Raw genomic sequence first — 23,811 nt, 5'->3', positions numbered from 1 at the left:
ATACTACGATTCGATTGTGATTCTACTACAATTCGAAAGTAAGTCGATGGTAATTCGTAATCAGTTCAATTGTGATTTGATTATGATGCGATTGCGATTCGATAATTGCATTGCGATAGAATTGCAATAACACTTAGATTCTACTACGATATAAATACGATTCAAATAAATATCTAAAGCAATTCGATTGAAATTTAAAAATAGTTCAATTGCAATTTATCCGTGATTTGATTACAAACAACTGCGAAACAATATCGATTCAGTTATAATGCGATCGCGGTTCTATTGATGTACTTTTACTATCAAATTGGATTGGATATCGATTCAAATGTGAACCTCTGACGATGCTGTGGTAGATTTTATGGTGGAATTTCTGATGAAACTCTGGTGATATTCCCAGTGTTAACCCTGGAAATAACTCTTGGCGAAATTCCTTTCTCGAAAAATTACTGTTGAAACAATTAGCATGACTGGCGAAGTCTCTGGAGGAATTACTGCTGGAATCATTATATAAAATTGTAGTTGAATCCTTTGAAAAATTAGTTATGGGATCTTTGGAGAACATCTTTGTGGAATCCTTGGAAGAGTCTCTGGAGGATATATTGGTGAAGTTTCAGAAAAAATCGTGGTGATGATATTCTATGATAATATCAGCTAAAATCCTTGAAAATTTCCCTAATGGAAACCCTGGATAATTAACTGGGCAAACTCCAGATGAAATCCATGGAAGAATCTCTGATGGAATCCTCAGGAAAATCCCTGGATAATTTTTGTAGACGAGTTTTATCAGAGAAAATCCTAGCGGAATTCGGGAAGGAATTCCTGGTGGATTTACTGAAGGAATTCTCGGAGGAATCCCTGAAGGAATTCCTTGTTTGAATCTCAGGAAGATTTCCTAATAGAGTTACTGGAGCATATACTTATGGTTCCTTATTATTGGTGAAATCCTTATAAGAAATTTCTGGTAAAATCCGTAGAGGGATGAATTTCTGATTATTCTCAAGAATCCCTGGGCAAATTCCTTGAAAAAAATCCAGAAGAAATCCCTTAAGGAATTTCGAGATCAATTCCCTAAGGAGTTTCTGGAAAAAATCCGCTAATAAATTTCCAAGGGGAATCCCTCGATAAATTCCGGAAGGAATCTCTGGAGGATTTCCTGTGTTTAAATCCCTTAAGAAATTTTGAGAGGACACCCTGGAAAAATATTCTAATCCCTTAATGAATTCCGGGGATAATTCATAGTGAATAGCCTGATTATTGACCCACAATAAACCTAGATGAATTCATGAAGGAACCTTTAGAAGAATTCCTGATAAAACCTTTGACAGAACCACTGATTGAATTTTTGATAATATTCGTGATGGAATCCCATGAGGCTTTCATAATGAAATATTTGGAGTATTCCTAATGAAATTCATAGAGTAACTTGTGATACAATCCCTGCAGAAACTCTTAATGAAATCTATAGAAGAACTCTCTAGAGAAACTTCTGATAGGATCCAATGAGAAACTTCTAATGTAATCCCTGGAGGAATTCCTTATGAAATCCTTACAAAACCTCTTGCTGGAGTTCCTGTAGTAATTCCAGGTAGAATCTTTGAAGTAACTTCTTATGGAGAACCTGAAAGAAGCCCTGATAAAATTCTTAGAAAAAATCCTGATGTAATCTTTAGAGGTACTTCTGCTGTAATCCCTGTTCTTTCAGGAATCTCTGAAGGAACTCCTGATGACTATCTGAAAGAACTTTTGTAAAAATTGCAGGTGGAATCTCTGAAGGAACTCTTGGTGGAATCCCTGGAGAAACTTCTGATGTAATCCCTGAAGAAATTCCGAATTGAAACTTTTCAGGAATTTCAGGTGAAATAGCTAAAGGAACTTCTAATGAAATCCCTGGAGGAACTCCTGATGAAATCCCTAAAAGAACTCATGAGGTAATCCCCGAAAGAAGACCTGATGTAAACCCTAGAAGAACTTCTGATATGATCTCTGGATGAGTTCCATTTGGAATCTATGGAGGAACTCCTGATGAAATACCAATAGGAAATCTTATTAAAATTGCTGAAGCAATTCTTGATAAGATTCCTAATGAAATCTTTGGAGGAACTCCTTTTAAAATCCCTAAAAGAAAACCTGATGCATTTCCTTGAGGAAATCCTTAATAAATCTAGAGGAATTTCAAATGCAATGTCTGTAAGAAATCTTGAGGAACTCCTGATATAAACTCCAGGTGGAATCTCTTGATTAAAAATCTGGAAGAATTCCTAAAGATATGCTTGAAGTAACTCGTGATGAAATCATTGGAGAAAATTATTATGTAATTCTCTAGAGGAACTCCAGATAAAATCCTTGGTGGTATTCCAGGTTGAATCTCTGAAGGAACTTATGATGGAATTCCTAGAGGAACTTCTGTAAAATTCTCTGGAGTAAGTCAAGGTGAACTTTCGGAAGGAATATCCGGTAGAATCATTGAAAAATTACCGATGAAGTTAGTTTGTAGAATTCCCAAAGAAATTTCTGCAACACCACTTTGAAGATATCCGCGTGAAATTCCTGATGATTCTTGTAAGAATTCCTTTTACAATCCCTAGAGATCACACATTTTCTAGGACACCATGGCGTCGACGCTGCATAAATTCTCGAATTTTGACTTACCACCCATCTGCATCGGTCGAAGCTTCAATCCAGACAATATGATCAGTTCGTCAAACTTTTGGCTCCGCCCACCGGTGGTCTGAGCTAAATCAAACGAGTTTACGAGTCAAATTGGTTTCACAAACTGTTAAATTGGTTTGTCAAGCATCACACTCGATCAAACATAGCACCAACCTGGGTGCGGAGTCAAAGTTGGTCAAACCGTCTGAACGTCTGTGGGCTGCATAATGTCAGATTGGGATTGGGATTGGGATTGGGATTGGGATTGGGATTGGGATTGGGATTGGGATTGGGATTGGGATTGGGATTGGGATTGGGATTGGGATTGGGATTGGGATTGGGATTGGGATTGGGATTGGGATTGGGATTGGGATTGGGATTGGGATTGGGATTGGGATTGGGATTGGGATTGGGATTGGGATTGGGATTGGGATTGGGATTGGGATTGGGATTGGGATTGGGATTGGGATTGGGATTGGGATTGGGATTGGGATTGGGATTGGGATTGGGATTGGGATTGGGATTGGGATTGGGATTGGGATTGGGATTGGGATTGGGATTGGGATTGGATTTGATTTGATTCGATTTAATTGCGATTAAATTGCGACTCGAATTAGATTGTGATTCGATTACTTTTCAAATGAGCTTTGCGTTCGCATTGCGACTTTGCTTGAAATTGTTAGCTTTAGATAGAATTGGGATTGTAAATGACTAGCCTGGGGTTGACTTCATGACCTTCATCTTAGCAGCATTATTAGCCATCAGCAAATTCTAAAAACTGATAAAAAATTCCTAATAAATCCTTTTTCTAATTCCAGAACGACACCATGCGAGTGATCTACATCTACCACGACGAAGAACCTCGGGGCTCCCAGTACGCCCCAGGTAGCCTTCCAGACCCGGCCGAAGCGTTCAAGCAGGCACGTTCTCTCTTCCTGACGCAACGGGTGAACCAATCGCCAATCAAGCTCGACGCCCGGATGAAGATCATGGAGCTGCGCAATCAGGACGTGGAGCTACCCGCCGAGGGATACATCCTGCACTGGTGCAAAGTGTTCAAACTGAACGATATCAATCGCAAACATCACCTGATTAGGGTAAGTAGAATTTGTCCTCCGTCGGTTTTTGCCGATATTTCCTTCCTCTATATCGTGCAAGGCAGCAGCAACATCAATCGAGCACAGTGGGAATAAATCAAAAATAGACGATCAAAACATCTTAACGGCACTTTGGTCCATAGGGGTCTTTGGATTTTTTTAGATAGCATTTCGAGTAATAATTAAACATAAAGTTCAGGTTATTTTGAATCGGCCACCCGAGCTACAAAAAAAAAAATGAAATTTTCGAGACATTTGGTTACTTTTAGTTCAGTTTTGACAGATAACTTTGGATCATTCTAACAATATATGTTGGAAAATAAAAGTTTTTTAATTTTACAATCAAGCCTTCATGTCATACACTGTCGAATGATTTTTCTGTGCCTTGAAGTGCAAGACCAAGAAACAATAGACTTCAGGATTTTTGGAAAGAATCAAATTTGTTACACGTAAAATTGGATGAGTAGTCGAATGTCCATGTTGGAATCTGAACTGTTCATTGGCAAAAATTGAATTTCCGTGAAATGAACGATCATTTTGTGCACAAAAAGTAAAAAGTCTGATTTTTATTCTAACTTCTCCCACTGTGCAGCGGTGATAACGAATTTTCGCGCTTGTTCGTGTGTGAAAGCGTGCGCCCCCGGCGATAACATTTTTCCGATTCTGATTGTGATTGCAATTGTTTTCGTGGGGGAAGGGAGGCAGAGCTGAGGGGGAAGGAAATGGTTTTTCTTTGTTTTTCCTCGCGTGAATTACGACTTTCGAAATTCGGTGCCGAGTTCGCCTGGAGACATACAGAGAAGGAGAGTCAAACATGCGTGTCTTGGCTCACGTGCAGACGTTCTGAACTCTGAAGATAGCGGCGGAAGTAGACATTGCAGACGACGCTTTTTTTCTTCTCGTTTTCTTGGTGACACGTAGACAATTGGATTTTTCTCGTTTGTGTTTGCACGGTCGCCGATTTGCCTGTGGGGATCTTCCAATCAGCGTTGAGTTTGTCTTCGGCGGGGGTGAAGATTGGAACTTTTCTGGAAGTGATTTGGGATGACAGTTACCGGCTTATTGGAGTCACTTGAGGGAAATGATGGTAATTAAATAAATGCGAGCAGCACTGCTGAGGGGGATTGGTATTGAAGATTTTGGATAATTTAATTGCCAATAGAAACGTACTCCTCGATAAATGATCTCAAACATTTGTCTATTCGTCAGACTATTGATAAACTAGTCATTTTCCATCTGAAAAACAAACAGAAAACTAAAAGGTCATCTTGGTTTGTCATGATCAGTGGTATCTATTCAAATTTCATTTCCCTAACAAAAAGTGTCTACACCACTGTGCTAAACGCCATTATCTTGAAACAACACCCATCATCATCATCGTCGTCCTTTTAAAACTCTGGTCTTTCTAGAGCTTGACGTTGTCATCCTAGGGAAAGCCGTACCACCCCTTCGGATCCATTATTGTCGTCTACTCTTTTATGTCTAATTTCTTTCCATGCTAAGCATCACCATCATCACATCCAGGTTCTCACTCAGTTTCCCATTTGAAGAAAATTCGTCCACTCGGTGCAACAATGCAATGACAACCGGTCGATGATGCTCTCTGATGATGGTCGGTGACGATTTGTGGCAATCCCCGAAATGGCAAACGTGAGGTCCTCTCGTAGACAGCCGTTGAAAAGTTCATCGAAAATGCAACAAACCAGTCGGTCAGCATTGGGCAGGACGTCATTCGTTGGACTTTTGGGAGGAAGGAATGGGTTCTATTCTCGTTACGGTTTTGTGATAAGCATTGTCCTTGGGTTGATGTTTTGAGAAGTATGAATCTCCCCAGACAGCCTCGTTCTGGTGGAATGAATAATGGTTCACGATTGTGTTGGAAGAATCATTTGAAGAATACTGCAATTGAACGATCTATTCAATTGTGTATCTAAATAATTCAATGAATAATATTATACAGATTAGTTTAGTACTGAACTTTTTTCTAACGTTTATTGGTGTAGAAATATGTTTTTTTTTCTTCTGGAGAATGTCCAGAATATAATCAGAATGGAATGGTTTGAGGAATGAAATGTCCGTCTCTTAGATTATCACTGTATGGGTTTGAAGTTTTGGTTTCAAATGATGTTACTACAGTACACTGTAAACTACAACCCTCCAGTACTTAAGATTATCTTGGATAATCTGGATATATGTATTTCATATAACACATATAACACATATCAAACATTTCCAATTTCAGCGTTAGGTATTTAATTGACGCTGCCTAAATGGGTCCCTCCAAATCCATCCTGTTCAGATATTGGAGTTCAATTCATCCAGATTTCGATTGATTTCTCGTCGGAATATCAGGAATCTTTTGTGATAATTCTTACTTGTGAATTTCGCTGACAAAAATTTGTTTCGCTCACTTTGGGATTCTGATATCAAACTAAAACTCGAGGTATCCTGAAATAAATTCCACTCATTCTATCTAGGAGCTCAATGAAAAAATGTTATATTTTTTTCCAATAAAAATTTATCAATCTACACCAAACAATTAAGAATAAAAAGAAGAAAAACTTAGTCCAATCCAATTAAAATAACTTCTGACACAAATTCGAATTTGGACAAATTGCGATGAAAAATTATGAAAAATAATGGAATTGTTCTGGTGGATTTTGATCCCACACTCCTCAGTAGGCTAAACAGGGCGTGCTAACAAGCTGCGCCACAGAACAGGTAATGATTTTAAAGCACCGTCGGCTTACGTGATCGAACTCCTTCATGGCCCCACATTCTCCTTCACAACGTTGTACCTCCTTCGGCTCACCTGTCTAGCGTGCTAAGGAGTCGTGGGATTGAAGCCCACCAGAACGATTACATTTTTTTTCATAATTTTGCGTCTTAATTTTCCTAAATTGACATTTGTGTCTATGAACTCCTGTTTTTAAAATACGGCTGATAAGCTGTGAAAATCTTTATAACGCTTGTTGTGTTATGAAGTTTATCGAGAAATTTCATCAGCAATTCCTTGACCACTTGGCTTTTTATTTTTTAGATTGCTCTAAGAGTTTCTCATAAAATTAGGCACAACTTCCAAATATTCAGCAATTTATTTCATATCTTGTCCAAGAAGGTTTAAGATTTTCAACTAACTTTGCTAAGCAAATATTTTAAAAATATAAAAAAAAAACATTCATGATTCAGGAATACTCTTTTCTATGACTGTTGATGAAACCTTCAAATGTTTCCTGTAAATAGTTCTTGTGAAATATCAAGAAATTTTTATCTCATACAGATATTGTTACTTTGCTTACATGTGTTTGTCTACATCAGAGCTGGTCCACCGGAAGATCCGGTACTTCTGTCGAAGTGGGCATATCCTGAAATAAGATTAAAATGAAGCTGGAGAGATGGATTTCTTTCAAACGACTTGCATAGTTAATAAACCTATGTTTTCTTGAGATTTTTCCCTAACGTCTTGCAGGGATGAGCTTTATACAAGTTGGCTCGTTATGATGTCGAATGGCCATTTCTTGGTCATCCGGAAAATCGGAAACATCCGTAACATTGGACATATTCTGAAAGTGGACCTATAGAACTGGGATTTTTTTTCAAAGTTGAGCTTCAAATTAATCTACCATCGTCGCCTCAGAATGACCTCAAATGGTCAATTCTTGGTCCTCTAGAAGTTTAGGAACATCCATAAAAATGGACATATGCTGACAATTGACCTACAGAGCCGCGTCTTCTTTCAAACAATTTGCATGCATGGTTTCAGAATTGCATCAATGTCATCGCCGTGGTCTGATCTTGAATGGCGCTTTGAAGGACTCCGGGTTATCTAGGCTATCCGGAATGCCAATTGTTCGGAAGAAATTGCAGCTCTCTAGGTCAACAGTCAGAATATGGCAATTTTACGAATGTTTCGGATTTAATGAATTATTAATTTTCCAAATTTAAAGAATAAATGCTGTCTTTGTTTTGCAGCTAGACATATAGGAAGGAATCCCTGTCATGGCAGTGAAAATGGCTTCCTCACATATACAAACACATTTCTGGAAGTCCACATTATTTCTCAAAATATTTCACTTACCTACACCAAGTTCACTCTCAAATTGCTAACGGGACATCAAAACACTTCTACCTTACGATTTCCGTAGTTTTAACACTAATAGCTGGTGGAAATTTCATGAACCGTGCTAATTTTCAACACGGACGTTTAACTTTGCTACAATTGTTCTTATTCGTCTGCGAATGGAGAACACGCCGAATTTTACCACTTTCGCTAACGTAGAACCTCCAACACAGTTTACTTTCTCTACTTGTCAAGTAAAGAATAATTACTGGTTGATTTCTGATGAAAACAACTTAAGATTTCACCAAACCGTGCTTAAAACAATCACTTGATCACAGCATTTCGCTTTGTTTTACTTTTCTAATTTTACGCCGGCTGCTCGCTTGCAGGGCTGTCAGATACATTGATGGTTGCGTACGACATCAAGCAATCTTAGGGCTCATTCACAAATTTCATAACGCTTAAGGGGGTGGGTGGGTGTCTTCATGATGTCACGGCTAATACATAATTTGTAGAATAATCATACAAAAAGCGTTACGAGGGGGTGGGTGGGTGTCAAAATTGGCCATTTTCGGCGTTATGAAATAAATGAATGAACCCTTATTTAGTCGAAGGGGAAAATACTCAAATTGAAATAGCGATTGCGGGCAACAATAATAATCAATTATAATTTCACAATGACCAACAAATAGGAGAATATTTTTTGTGTACCACTACTTTTATACAGTTATTAGTGGATTCAAAGGAGTTTCACCTTAAGCATCATCAAATGAAGTTTTAATGACAGATAATTGTTCTATCCATATATCTGACATGGCATGATCGATTCGACTTTCATTATAGAAAAAAAAAAAAAAACAAGTAATAAGATTAATCTGGCAAGGATTGAATATTCGATAAAATTAAGACTCGACTTACAAACTCGAATATTCGTACAAAAATCAAAAAAAGTTATTTGATTAATATCTGATTCACTAAGAGTTTTTCCAGGGTTGAGCATGTTTCATTTGGACAGCATTCCTAAAGATTTAAACTTCAAGCACAGACAAACAGACGTCACACTCTCATCATTGTCCATCGATCACCTTTTTAACGGTCGAATCAAAAATATAGTAGGTGGCCAATCGACCACCCGTAGCAATCGCATCGCATTTGTTCGCGTTTGACGTTTACACACTAACGCCATCTGATGGCCTGTCGGCCAAACATGTCCTCGTGACTATGATTTTGATTGAAATTCTAAGTGTTACGTCTGTTTGTCTGTGCTTCAAGGTAGTCTTTTGAAATGAATTTTAGGTGAGATTCTGAAGAAAACTGTTAAATATATCGTGGAAAATCCTGGGCTGAATTTCTTATATAGTTCTAACAAAGGTTTTTAATTGTATTCTATTTTTTGCACTACGCCAGTATCAGTATTTGTATAGAACATTTCAGAACAAATTTCTGTAAAACAAAAATATACAATTTATTAAAAAAAAAACACATTTTAGCAAAACTTGACGTCTCGCACTGCTTTTCTTCAAGACCTACTTTAGAAACTTCTGATCAAAATATTGATTATTTGTAGAAGCAATCAATGGTGGATTTTGAAAAGGTTTCTAATTGACCATTTAGTTAAATTGGAGGCCAAATTCCTACCCATGAAATTTGCATGTTTTTTCTTAAATGCTCAGTACTAGAAATGGGCGAAAATAATCGGAGCCGTTCAAAAGATCCGGTTCACTCAAAAGAACGAGTGATCCGTGGAGAGTCGGTTCATTTGATCAGCACGCATCAGATGAACAGTGATCCGGAAAAAGAACGAACCCATTTTAACCCTATTTTTCTTCGTTCGTTTCTCGGCTTCATTATAACGCTTGACACGTGCCTTGCTTTGCGCGTCACGCAAGCAAAGTTTTCTGCTGCACCGTGCTCTCTGCGCTCTTAGCATAGACATACTAATTTGCCTCGCCCACTTGCACACACGAAGATGTAAGATAAAGAGAAGAAGTGAATGGAAAGCACATTTCTTCCTTTTGGTTCGGGTATGGCGCGTTCAATTCTCAACTCTGGCAACAGAGTACAATGCACACATCTTGGGTTCGGGTAGGAAAAATTGGCCAAGTGTATCGTGTGTTTCTGGGGAATAATGTACGAAGAATGTGTGTGAGAGAGAGAGAGAGAAAGATACGAAAGAAACGACGCTCTGTTCAGTTCGCTCTTCTTTTGCGAGCCGCTGAGTCACTGAACCGTTCAAAAGATCTAGTTCATTCAAATGAGTGATTCGGATCGGATCCGTTCATTGAAATAAGCCGTTTTGCCCATCTCTACTCAGTTTCATGAATATTACTAGAATGAGAAGTAGATATGAGTATTGGAACCCACGAAGATACACGCATTTCGACTTGGAGTCCTCCTCAGCGTCAGTTACACGCGTCCACTGGATAATGCAACTTTCGTTGAGGAAGACTGCAAATGTTTTGGGATAGATGCAATGGGGTGTATGTGACAAAAAACCTTGCTGGGAGAAAATCAACTTGAAAATTTTTTCACCTATTTTCAATATCATGTAAGTTTCATTGCTGGAAAACAAAAATAAGCCAATCTTCTACAAATAATGCTATTTTTCTGCTGGACGAAAAATATTCCTAAAATATTCCTCTGCGTTTGGGTCCGTCAAGTCACAGTCAAATAACACGTATTTGTCAAAAGAAAATTAACAGAAGCAGAATTATATGTACAAAATATTCACATATATTGTTTATGCTTTTTATTTTAGTATGACACCGACATGCTAATGCTTCCAGTAGATCATTTTGCCCTTTGAACGAGGCATCACACTAGACACTAGCATTCAACGCCCAATGGCACCGTTGAAATACATTCATGACGAAAAATTGTCCGGACTAAAGCGGGAATCGAACCCACACTCCTTGACTTCATGCGACTAAATGCTTGTTACCACTTTCAATTTTAATCTATTTGTTTATTTTCATGCTTCATGTTCATCCATTTGTTTATTTTTATGTTTAAAATCATGAGGAAATTCATCACCTTTGACTATCCTATGCGATGCTTACGTTTCGTGATGGCTAGTCTCTCGTTGCCAACGATCCCCTTCCACCGATAAATCACAACTCCATCTCACCTAACATGGTTCTCTGAACTTTATGTATCTTCCTGCCAAAACTGTCGGCTATTATTGCACGAAATCGTATCACTTCACTGGAAGAGAAAAGCCAAGAGTGCACTGATACCTCCATGGTCTGCCATTTGGTTGATTCGAAAAGCTCCTCCTCTGCATCTGACTGGCAAGCGAGGTTTAGCTTGGTCAACGGTGTTCGAATTCCGAGTAAAGCCGGAATATTTTCCCAAGCTGCCCCAAAGCTAACATGAGCCAAAACCTCAGCATTTCTTTATTTTTTATCCAATTGATGATGGCGGAACAAGGAAACCACCCACCGACTGAGAAACTCACACAGCACACGGACGAAATTTCGGCAAAATTTTCAAATTTTGCAACCCCCGGAAACCATTTATTGTGCAAGCGATTTGTGTTTGCTGGCCGCCTGTTTTACACAATGAGCATTCCTGGTTGTTTCCACTATGAACCGAAGCACTAAGGAAGTTTGGCGGATCCAGCTGACCAAAATTATTTTGGTACGTTTTCGGATTCTTTATGTTCAGTTGGATGAGTTTAAAAAGAAGTTACATCAAACATAATAAAAGACCTTTTTTTTTTCTTCACATTTTGGTATTTCAACGCCTTTTGCTTCAACTATGGAGTTTTTTCATGTTTCGAAATCATTGTCAATATCATGTTTTGTTTGCAAAGAAATGATAATTTCAAAATAACTATCAATGTAGGTTTCGTATGTATTCCAATCGGCTCGAAAATAATTGAATATGGAGCTGATTGGATTAAGAATCGCTTCATGTGATATTTGAAATGTAACAAGGACATGATCAGAATCAAAATGAGCATGAGAAACCAGTTGGCCACAAAGGTGACTAGAGTCTTTTGACCAGCTAGATTCTCTTAGAACCCTTTAGTGCGACGTTGGTTCTGACTGCTCCTGGTTGCCAGGCTAACAAGTTTCTTTGTTGTTTTGATTGCTCTTTTTTGCTCCACCCACCCTTGGCCCATTGCAAATCCATCGGAGACCGAGCTGCAAAAGCGGAACCTCCAGCTCCAACCCGGTAGCAAACCGAACACGGAATAATATCCTGTGCCAGAAACCAGAACGGTACTTTTGGCCACAACCAGCAAACCATTTGTTTGTTTTATTGATTTGCTTATATTAGCAAGCAGTTTTTCGGTTCGTTCTCCGTTGTCCCTACGGTGGCTCGGTGGCCATTCCAGTACCACCCCACCGATGGGGAAGTTAATGCAGTCAGTCAGTCAGTCAGTGTGTGCTGATTCGGGCAACCGAGTAAACTGACCTGAATTAATACGTCCGAGTAACTCACCAACAACAGCATATTCATTACTCTTCGCTTCCGACGACATGCGGTTGGTTGTCGTCGTTAGGTGTGGTACAGATTGAACGGGACGGCAAGGGCGGGTGATGGTAAATGGTGATGACCCAGGAAGGTCATACCCCGATACTGGGGCGGGCATTTCCTTATGGTCGTATCAGTTGATGGGCCTGGAGGAGAACATCGTAGTCAGAGTGATGTCCAACAGCTATCGTCTTTCATCTGAGATACGCGGCAGAACATGTTGGTCTCTAGAAGCTTTCTGATTATCCGTAGAACTAGTAGAAGTTTTGATTGGTAGGGTAACTGTTCCACTCATTTACACGATTATTTGTTATTTTGACATGCAACAGTATCGACGCTAAAAATAAAACTCTCTCTTTCTGTTGTTGTTAAGTACGCTTAGGAGTGTTGTATTGGACATTTAAGACAGCCGAAGGAGATGCGAAGTTGTGAAAGAGAATGTGGGGTCCTGAAGGACTTCGATTTCAGGTTGGCCGACGACGCTACAGAATCGTCACCCCTTCTGTGGCGTAGTTGATAAACGCGCCCTGTCTTGCGTACTGGGAAGTCGTGAGATCGAAGCCCATCAGAACTATTATATGATTTTTCATAATTTTGTACCTCAATTTGTTCAAATTGACATTTGTGTCTAAGAATATCAGGTTTTTCTATCTCTTTTCTTACCTAATTATTGCCTAGCTAGTAATATTCAGATCAAGAAGTAAACATGCTACAAAAGAAGCATATGTAGAACGCATCACGAAGAGCAAAGTTATGGCTCGTACCCTGTGATACTGCTTGTCCCAGTCCAAGAAATGTACAACCTTCTGACGCATTCGTCCAGATCGCAATATCCAACACCCACTCCGAGTCTCTTTGATGTAAGACGTTATCCGTTTACAAGGAAATCCCTTTGCTGCTTTCCGTGTAATGGAACCGATTAAATCTCCTCTCGGTTCGGTTTCGATAGGACATCGTCAGCAGTGGGGCCTTCAGGACCGATCAACTAACACACACACATTGAAATTCTGGGGAAAGCTCCCCCCGGCATCGGCACATACCTACAACGGACACATGTTATCCATTCGAAGACACATCGAACCACACAGCAGGATCACGCAATAGACCGTAAGCTCTATTTCCGCAAAATGTGTATAGATACTATCCTCCCATCCCGGCCTGCCCAACCATTTGGCACCAGAGTAATTCATCCGATCCGATGGAGCAATCCTGCCGACACGAACGAGACAAATGAGAAAAGGGACCAGAAGCAAAACATTTTCATTGGCCCAATAATTTGTGCCAAGCAGATGGCATCCAAACCAGGAGCATCTTCTGCGCGTCCAACGCCGTGCTGCATGGGCGAAGTCAGGACTTTTATCTGGAGGAGGAGGGCGGTGCCCACCGTGGCAGATCACTGTTTTCGACGGTCTAAACTTTCAGTACTCTGCATCCTAGAGGTTTGGTGTCTTCGACAAAATATTTTGGAATAATTTAACCATCCCTGTATGAAACTATAGTAAAAACTGCCAAACAATTTATTTTGACCATTTTTTCATACAAAAAAAATGTTAAAAGTATTTTGTAATGGAGTTTTCACTGCATAGCAATAACAAAATAAATTTACAAGTTTTTTTTAGCAAAATTTGCAGATTTAATTACACTTTTAGTAAAAAGTGTCTTACAAAATTTTGTATAACTCATAAGGCGGCAACTATTTTTCATCTACGGCTAGTTAAGAACATTAGTTTTATTGTCGCGAAGAAAGAAAAGTGGGGCCACGTGGGTCTAGTTTCCAAGAGGTATGAAATTTTATCCCATTTATCCACCTGCATTCATACAACACGCATGACAATTATCGTTCGTGGAAGATAACGAGCCATGGATGAAAACAAGACAGACACACACCAACCACTGTTTGGTGCTGATTACTGTGTGCCATCACTTGTAACATTCGCTGACACACTCTCATTCTGATCAAGAAACATAGGCGAATATTTTCCATTTTCTGTGCTATGTTTACGACCAAAAGGGCGTTTGATGATCCTATAGATTATAATGAGGTTGTTAAAGGCTATATGGAAGTTATTGCTTAATTTATTCAAAACCTAAATCACCCGAATGGTTCGACACTGTTGTAGTTTGTGAGAGTTGCTGCTCTTGAACGCTATCGCGCCATGTACCAAACGAGAGAGCAAATCGCAATCGGAGAGCTCTATGAATTCGAACGCATTCAAAGGGCTCTCTGATTGCGATGTGCCACGAACTGTTATGGTTCACGAGCTATTACACTTGTCGAATATGGTTTGATCGGCTTGCTCGGATCAGAATCCAAACAGTGGACAGAATATAGAAATAATCAGTTATTTTTTGCAAAAACCTGTCAAAGCTACCCCGGCTAAGAATGATATATTTTATATGCTTTCTGATGAGGTATACTTCATTGAAGCCTTAAGTGTCCGTAATATGAATCAAAACGGTTGTCTTTTTACTTTTTTGTGTTAAATTTAAGAAGTTAATGGTATTTTGATAGTTTTGTTTTGAAAATCTAGTGCAAACATTTTTGCCCTACGGTGCCTGCGAACCTTTGCCATACAGCCAACACAAACGTATCCTACTAAAAATAATTAAATGTTTACGTCATATCAAATGCACCTCAAATGACTGATTGTAGCATGATATAAGACTTAAAATGATACTAGAGTTTCTTCGATTTTTTTTTTCAAACTTTTACCATCCAAAACTCTTATTGGTCACTTTTTCAATATTAGATTAGAACAGAAGCGACATGTGTCCTAATTATCAACCTGTGCACTTCTAAATTAGTGTCTTATATTTTTGCCTGTATCAGATATACCTTGAATTCAAACTATTTTTTTTTGTAATCAGTGATTTCTAATCTTTGTGTTGAAATATAATTTTCTTCTAGTCATTCAGTTGACTCAAAACATTTTAAATTACATATGCAAATCGGTTTTTTAGTTTGAAGTATCAATTCAACCAACAGTTTTTCAATTCTTACACATGACATGGGCTATAAGTTTATAAAGCTCTTTATGTTTTTAAGATGTATTCCAGCAAAATATCTTCCAGATTTTACTCCAAATTTTCTGCAAGTATCCCTTAAACATTTTTTCGTAGTATTACTCGCAGGAATCCGTAAAAAAACCCCTCACAAAAACCGCCAAAAAATCTCAAGAGTACCATTTGTATACATTTAACCTCTCATCATATTTTATCGAACAATTTCTCTTGAATTCCTTCAGAAATAACACTCAGAGGGATTTTTTCAGGAACACTGTTAATGTTTTTTTCCAGAATTTATAAATTCAATTCTTCTGCAAGAATTTTATATGTATTTGATCTCATGTTTTTTCATATTTCTTTCTACTTTTTTTGGACTCTATTATTCAATATATTCCATAGATCACTTTGAAGGAATTTCTTTTGAGAATCTTGAAGAAGTACGTCTGAGGATTTCTCCAAAAGCTCTTTAAGGGATATCTTTGAGAAAGATTTAATTTCTCTCAAATATTTTTCAAAATAGCTTTTTAAAAATCTTCCAGTAGGCAAAATGCGCTTTGGAAATTCTTTAAGGACATGAAGCAGTTGATGATGTAGTGGTATGGTATCAGGTTAGGGATTCAAAGGTACTGTGTTCGAGACTGGACGAAAACTTTTTGATCGCAGAAGGCTGTGCGTGCAAGCGGCTACGTTTTTGAATTCGCAGTCACATTTACCTCGGTTCGAAGTTGTTTTCGATTCGGCCGATGAAAAAGCAAAATGGCTGATGGTGCTATGCCACTCAACACAAATTAAGGTGATTATAGAACGAAGCCTCACCTCAAATTTTCAAGAGCACAAGACTTGAAAACCAAACAGCGCTCCGCGTTGAAAATTTATCCCATTGGTCACCATCAGCAAGCAAGTAATTTGATTGATTTTCATCGCGAACTATTGTCAGATTCTCCAGTATTGTGCACTTGAAAATTCAAAGTTTGGCTTCGTTTTATAATCACCTTAAGAAGAAAAGTGCTGCTTTATTGTCGTTTGAATGGTACTATGCGACCCGGATTAAATACACGCTTCGCAGTGAACCAAATTGTGTACCACGTTTGACGCTTGTCTCGTTGTTTTCCGAAAAACAGATACGTGTTGCGCTTTGTTTGGTGAACTATATACAGAACTATACAGAAGTTGAAAAATGGGAATTGATCACGACCAAATTTGGACACTTATACCGTTTGGGCGTGTGGTCTAACGATGACCGAGTGTCTTGTGTGACTAAATGAAAAGATGATGGCAGTGCTTCGAATTGTTGAGTCGATAGCGTCGTAGGCGTCTTGGAAAAAAATTGGTGAGATTGTTCTGATCTTTTTTGTTACCTTATTAAACTAAATACGTGCCCGTTTCAAAGAGTATATCTTTGGATGTGGAAGTATATTTGTATTATCATTATTTTATTTGATAATATAACCTTTTATATTGAAATTTATGATTTCAATTATTCATTTCAAATTAACTTATGTCAAATATATATACTTTTGGATGGGCAACAAACATTTTAGATTTTTCCATATTTTAATGAACATACAAGGACTCGGTTTTGACCTGTTTAAAAATGGACCACAGCTGAAATCTGATTTTTAGTATCTTTTCGAAATTCATATACTTAAATTTAAAATGACAAATAAAATTAGTGATGGTCTGATAATTTATCGTATCGGCAATGGTATATATATTTTTTTTTCAGGTTTTTATTGTACGTACTCTATGATCTAGAACAGATTTTTTAAGACAAAGTCGCTCAAAATTGGCGCGATTTGTGCAAAACTGATAAGAGGAGCTTCCAAAAATGTTACACCATCTACAAACAGGTAGCGAAAAAAATAGCTCAAAATTCTAAATCTGCTTTTGATAAGTGGAAGAACGAAATGTGTAAAAATCAGATTTTTATCTGCACTAGTCTCGAAATGGCATACCTTCTGGGACACCCCATACTTTCTGGGACACCCTATACTCTTGGAAGAACTCCTGTTTCATTACTTGGAGGGAATTTTAGAAAAAATATTCCATGAAAGCCACATCCAGAAGTAATCGAAACAAAATATTTTGGGTATTTCTGGTTGAAATACTGGAATTCTTGATATTTTCAAAATTTTTTGGAGAGCTCTCTAAGTAATGCTTTGAATAACTCTATGAAGATTTTCAAAGGTAATGCATTTGAAAAATATCTGATGGAATCCTAGAAAAATACCTGGAGATGTTTCTTTATTTGAATGTTTTAAAGAGATCCTTACAAAAACTTCAAGGTGAAACTTAAGATAAGTTTTTTGGAAAAGTTTTTAATGAAATTCCACAAAAATGCCTGGAGCAAGGTCAGAAGTATTCAAATACTTTGAAATTGAATTTAGTGAACTCTTTGATATAAAATTAAACGCTTTTCAAAAGAAGGTACTGTACTGTTCAATAATGTACAAAACTATTCCGAGAAAAATAAAATTGTTTGAAAAATGTGCATGGGAAATTCCTAAACAGATTCCATATTTTGTTAATCAAACGAATGCATCAATTTCTTAAAAAATATCCTGAGGAAATGCTGAAAATATCTGAAAACGAGAATACATTTGACAAATTTTACATTTTCTTTTTGTTTTCTTGTGTTTTTAGCAGTCGCTAGTTCAACACTCTATCAAATTAGAGAACACCAAAAGGGCACCTCGAGAAAGGGTGCGCCAGAGAGGCCACACTTAAGAGGTAGAAGTGACCCAGAAAGGATCACTTCTCTAGCCCAACCAAAGGGGTCTCGCCGAAAAAACAGCTTAAAAAGTATGAGAGTATGCCAAGTCCCACGCCAAAATATTTTGTAATTTATTATTCAAAGAACGCTACATGTATATACTGTGCACTGTTATTTAGATATTCTAAAAAAATTTTGTTAAACCAAATGCGATTTGCGTAGCTGGCAGGCTTATTGAACGGACAATGGATAAGTGATTATTCCAGCAGTTTGTTATCGTGAGACGTCATATCATGTTGTACAGGCCAGCGTCTTCCAAAAAGCGCAAAAAGGCTTCCAGGGTTGCTTTGTCTTCTTCCAGGGCTTCACGACCCCTGTGACACGACGATCATTTCGGGAAAGGAGTCGGATAGGTAGACTCTAACTACGACTCGGAAAGATAGCTTAGACAGGATGGCAAATAAATAAACATAATTTCTAAGGCTAAGTTCAAAAGGGAATGCATGAAGAAATTTTCAAGAAATATGAAGAAAAATTCTCGAAACTTCCTAGTGAGAATACTAAAATAATTCATGGCGCATTTCCTTTTTTTGGAAAACAAAAAAAATGTTCCATAGGTTCAACTGGTGTACGATATTTTTTTGTAAAGGTTTGATAGAAATTCTTGCTTGGAATCAAGGATACACTTAAACAACATTTTTAAGTGGCAGAAAATTATCTTGAGATGGTGTTGAAAACTGGACAAAGACATAAAAACGATTTCTGAATTAAATTATTAGGAATGATAATTGGATTTCGGCTTTCAGTCACGAATTAAGCGTTGATTCGTGACTGAAAGCCGAAATCCAATTATCATCATCAAAGTTCAGTCAATCTTTGTTAACATTATTAGGAATGTTTGTTATCAATTTTATTATTTATTCCTTTAACATCAAAAGAAATATATAGTGCAAAATAAAGAGTAGTCCTAGAAAGACTTCCTGAATATGCAGGGGTATCTTTTGTCGAATTACTTGAAAAATCAACTTTAAGATAACTTGAAACATTCTTGTCGAAATCCTTTCATGTTCCATAACCGATCTTCATGTCACATAACATATTCCTGGCAAGTTCCGTTGCGGACTGCTGATAAAATCTATCATCATATGATTTATGGTTACCTCAGGCTTGATAGAAACTCCTCTGCTATGCAAAGAGGAGGCGATTTTGCCGATTTTCTGAGGAGAAAAAACTGAACTCAAAATTGTTACCATTGATCCATGACGCATTTTTTCATAAGCCTTAATTCTGAAGAAGAAATGTAAATTCAAACAAAATTTACGAATGTAGAAAACCAGCTAACTTTGACTTTTTTCACGAAGGCCCAGGGGGGAAAGACAACGGATTTACCCCTGCTCGCTCCTGGCAACGCCCATCTGTGGCTGTCTATTACTAGCTGAGGTTTCCGAGAAAACCGATGGCCCATACCGGAGACAATAACAAGGACGGAGGTGCAAACCGCACACGTATATGGAATCTGGATATTATGGAAACCCTCCAAACGGGCAAGTACAAGAAAGCCGAACGGGCGGGCGGCAGCAAGATGAAAGGCACTTTCTAGGAGTTGACAGATTTCAGCCACAGTCGAATAGGTTACGTGACATCTAAATTGGACCCTCAGTTACATGTAATTGTGCTAATTGGATTGCACCAGTATGATGTTCGGATTTTGACCGGATGGTTTCCTGCTGGTGCGTTTCTGTGGTCAACCCCTGGAAGTTGTCCATTACCAGCCCCACTCCGCTTTTCTTGAGCATATGTGGGTCATTTGGGGACTGTCTGCTGTGATTGCTGGCCGATTATTAAGCTCTGTGGTATCGGTTGGTCAATATTTGCGACGACAGGCTGATGTTGCACTTGGGATATATGGTTCTTTGATTGAGTGGGATTGGTTCTGGTGCAGTTGATGTTTAGTGAGGAACGTTATTGCAGATCGAAAATCAAACCTAAATTTAGGCCTCATGCAAACGCCATGACAAATTGGAAATGTCGTTTTGAGAGGGGTTCCAATAAATTGGACAGATGAAGACAATCTTATCTAGGGCTCATGCTAGATAAAAAAATGAACATTCAAAAGTCACATTAAGTGCATTCAAGCCAAATGTAACAAATATTTGATTTTTTTTTCCACTCATAAACAAAAAATCAAAACTTTGACTTAAGAACAAACATTTGATCTTCAAACAAATGTTCAGGCCAGCCATGTTGTATGCTGTATCAATATGGCCAAGCTGTTGTAATACCAGAAAGAAGGCTCTGCAGAGAATTCAAAAGAAAGTTTTGAAAATGATTCCTCCCTGGTATAGTACTAATGAGTTACACCGAATATCCAATGTTGAAACATTGGAGCAAGTGTCATATAAAATAATTAAGAATTTCTGACAAAAAGCGATGCAATCTTCTATTTTACGATTAATGCGTTATATATTTAAATTAAGTTCAGTAAATTGAAAGGTTTTTTTTTCTCTTATAAGCAGGTAAAATGAGCTCCCCATTAAAAATTCTGAACTTCAACGGCAAATGAAATGTAAAATGTTGTTAACATAATGTTAATAAAATCCTGATTTATTTTTATCAAATTATGATGATAGTGATATCTAACACAGAAAACCTAGATATAAGAAATAAATGTATTTTATTAAAAAAATAAAATAAAGAAGATAGAACAACGCCGCAGTCGATCGTCCACACTCGAAACATTAATTACCTCGGCAACCGTTTTTACCATCCCACAAAATGTATAGAAAAAAAAACGCGCAAACATTGTAAGTACCCATCGGCCCACACAGACGTAATTCAATCGGATCGAGGGCAAGAATCAGACACGGCCTGCCTGTAAAAAAAGGTATTTCGCGACCCACTTTGCATCCGTCTCATCATCATCAACGGCAGTCCGTCAGTTGAATGTGCCTAAAGTGAGCCATACCATCATCATCAAAGGCTTTTTTTTTCTTCTCGCGAGCAACCAGGTCGCAAATGCATTCAATTTAATTTAATGTAACATTCAATCGTTTTTCCCGCTGCCCCCTGGCCGACGTATTGGTTGGCTTACATTGATAGAGAAAAGTGGGGTAAAATTTATTTTATAGATATGTAGCTCAATTCGTTTACACAAAATCGGTCTCTTCTGAAGCAGCACACCGTGTGTGTTATTTTAATACATCCTGAAAATCACTACACTTTTCTTATTTATGGAGGGATTATTAGAGCTTGTTCAAGAAAACCACTTATTGAACTTCAACACTTCTTTTGCAAAAGAAACAAAACTTCAAACTCTAATATGTTGCCTATGTTGACAGATTGGCCTATTTCGTCTGCAACCTACAGACTTCTTCATTGTCGAGTGCTCGATTGTTACAGTTTTTCTGCAAATACTGATTACTCCACTAAAACCGAACTTTTGCCTCACCTTACTCTATGCGCATACGTTGGGAAAAAATCGGGAGGATAAATAAATAAATGCCACCGGTGTTTCAATCCGTCGCGGTTGATGCCGGTGCGCTTCAGAATCGAACTCGCACGGGTGAAGGCTTGTATTAAAGGTAGCTGGCAGGTTTTTTTTATTTCGGTTGGTAGAAGGAGGAATGTGGAGTTGTTTGCAGGGTCACGTTGCCATCGGGCAATTTCTCACAATGACGAAAAATTTTCGCCTCACTTCTTGCCACCAATCCGGCTGATGGCTTCAGGGGGCTGTTATTGATGTTATCTTACGTTTATGGTGCAGAATGAAAACTATTACGTTCGTCGATACAGGTTGTTAATTTGTATCAAATCCCTTGTGAGGTTCAACTGGGCATTACGTACCATTGGTACCTCGCGTACCTGCAGGAATAAAATAGACCACTTTGTGTGGTCCTTAACCTCTTGCCCAGCAACTCCTATCCCTACCTCCTCGCGATACTGGTCGGGGTACGAGTAACCTTGGGGAAGATCGGGTAACCAACCCCGGTGGGAACTTTGGTCGTGTGCTGACAGGGAAGGGGGGGGGTTTGCTTTTGCTTCTGCAAACCTGGAGCGTCTGTACTTCATGTTAGGAGCGGCTCTCAACAGCGTCTGTTGTTCATGTCAGGGGCGGCTGATCATCGTCCGAGTGCCAGAGAAGGACGCAGCTAAACACTTTTTACGCGCAGCTAGAACGCGAGTACGACAGCTGTCCAAGCCACGACGTCAAAATCATCAGGTTGGCCAGGAGGAGGAGTTCAGACTGACTATTGGAAAGTTCAGCGCTCACCGGTTGACGATCGAAAACGGCTTATGTCTAATTGATTTTACTGCCTCCAAGAATATGGCCATTCGTACCGATACACCTGGAGATCACAACAGCAGACAGAATCACAAATCGACCACGTTCTGATTGATGAACGGCACTTCTCCGGCGTCAGGACCTACCGTGGCGCTAACATCGACTCTGACCACTCCCTGGTGAAACTGGCCAACTATGAACACATTCGGAACTATATCAATATGTTACATACAAAGATATCGACCGTGATAATTTTATTGTTAAGCCAAGGCTGTCTTGGTAGTGTCATTCTCAAAACACACCCAAGCCGTTCCCATAGGGGACGTTAGCCACAAGGAAGTGACGTTTCAAGTAATACTGTTTAATATGGTATGCCCTCTTCAACATCTAATCCAATTTCTCTCGCCGTTCCCTTACGGTACCTATCCATCTAGTATTCATTGCTTTCTTCTCCATGCTCCCTCTTACTTCGAGCAAAATGGACCGATATGCCGATAAACAAATTCACACTATATCAATATGGGCATCAAATTTCAAGATTTTCAAAGGTGATGCTTCCGAGAGCATTTCTAGAACCACTGACTGCCATCACCACTCTATAGTAGCCAGGTGCCCCGGGGGATGTGGTCAATTCAAGCTATGTCCAGAAACACATCAAAATGGGTATAGAACATCAAGATTGTTGTAGGTGATGTTTCTGGAAGCATTTACAGAACAACTAATTTCTTTGACCACTGCATAGTAGGTTTTAAGTGTCCTGGGGGAAGTGGCCAATTAGGAACATGTCTGGAACCATATCAATATGGGTATCAAACTACTATACAATGGTCATGGCAGCCGGTGGTTCTGAAAGCATCACCTTCTAAAATCGTAATATTCGATACCCATATTGATATAATTCCGCACATGTTTCGAATCAGCCACATCCCCCGGGGCACCTGGAACCTACTATAGAGTAGTCATGGCCGTCAGTGATTCTAGAAATGCTCTCGGAAGCATGGCATGTTTGATTTTGCTCGGGTGCAGTCAGTTCAATCGAAGATGGCGTCTAAGTAGCAAGCCCTCCGCAAGCGTGTTCACGGTTTTACGTATGTGTCGGAAGAAAAGAACCCGACAAAATTGCCCCAGTGCCGTCCTATTAAGGCGAAACTGGAGGCTTTTCCGTTGGGATTAACATAGCCAGCTTTCAAATTCAAATTTTCTTGGTAGTAGTGAGCTCATCCAAGTACCGCTATGGGGAGTATTGTAATCGCGTGTAATTCAGATAATGGAAATTATAAGAATGCCATAATTGGGTGGACATTAACAAAACAATTACTCAAGGAACTGAAATAACTTACTTTGGGCTGAACGACCTTGGTAGCCTGTCACAGTGGAGCAAAATATCATAATTTTTAGTCAATTTCTCTATAGTCATAGATATGAGTTTTTGAGAATTGTTATCTCCGACGAACTATATAGGATAGATATAAACTATATTTTGTGGATCGAAAATTCGATCTACCTGGCTTTGAAATCA

At 38.6% G+C, this 23,811-nt stretch overlaps 1 protein-coding gene across 1 annotated transcript in view; it reads left to right on the top strand.

Moving 5' to 3' along the window:
• Window positions 1-23,811, top strand: part of LOC5578723 (MOXD1 homolog 2) — a 644,764-nt gene that overhangs the window by 546,166 nt on the left and 74,787 nt on the right. The window contains exon 4 of the mRNA XM_021849989.1: window positions 3,471-3,749. Within this exon, the coding sequence (XP_021705681.1) occupies window positions 3,471-3,749 (279 nt within the window). The remainder of the gene's footprint in view (window positions 1-3,470; window positions 3,750-23,811) is intronic.

Source organism: Aedes aegypti, chromosome 3 (assembly GCF_002204515.2).
Source record: "Aedes aegypti strain LVP_AGWG chromosome 3, AaegL5.0 Primary Assembly, whole genome shotgun sequence".
Taxonomy (NCBI): Eukaryota; Metazoa; Arthropoda; class Insecta; order Diptera; family Culicidae; genus Aedes; species Aedes aegypti.
The sequence above is the reverse complement of the archived record's forward strand: the minus strand, read 5'-3'. Positions and strand labels throughout refer to the sequence as shown.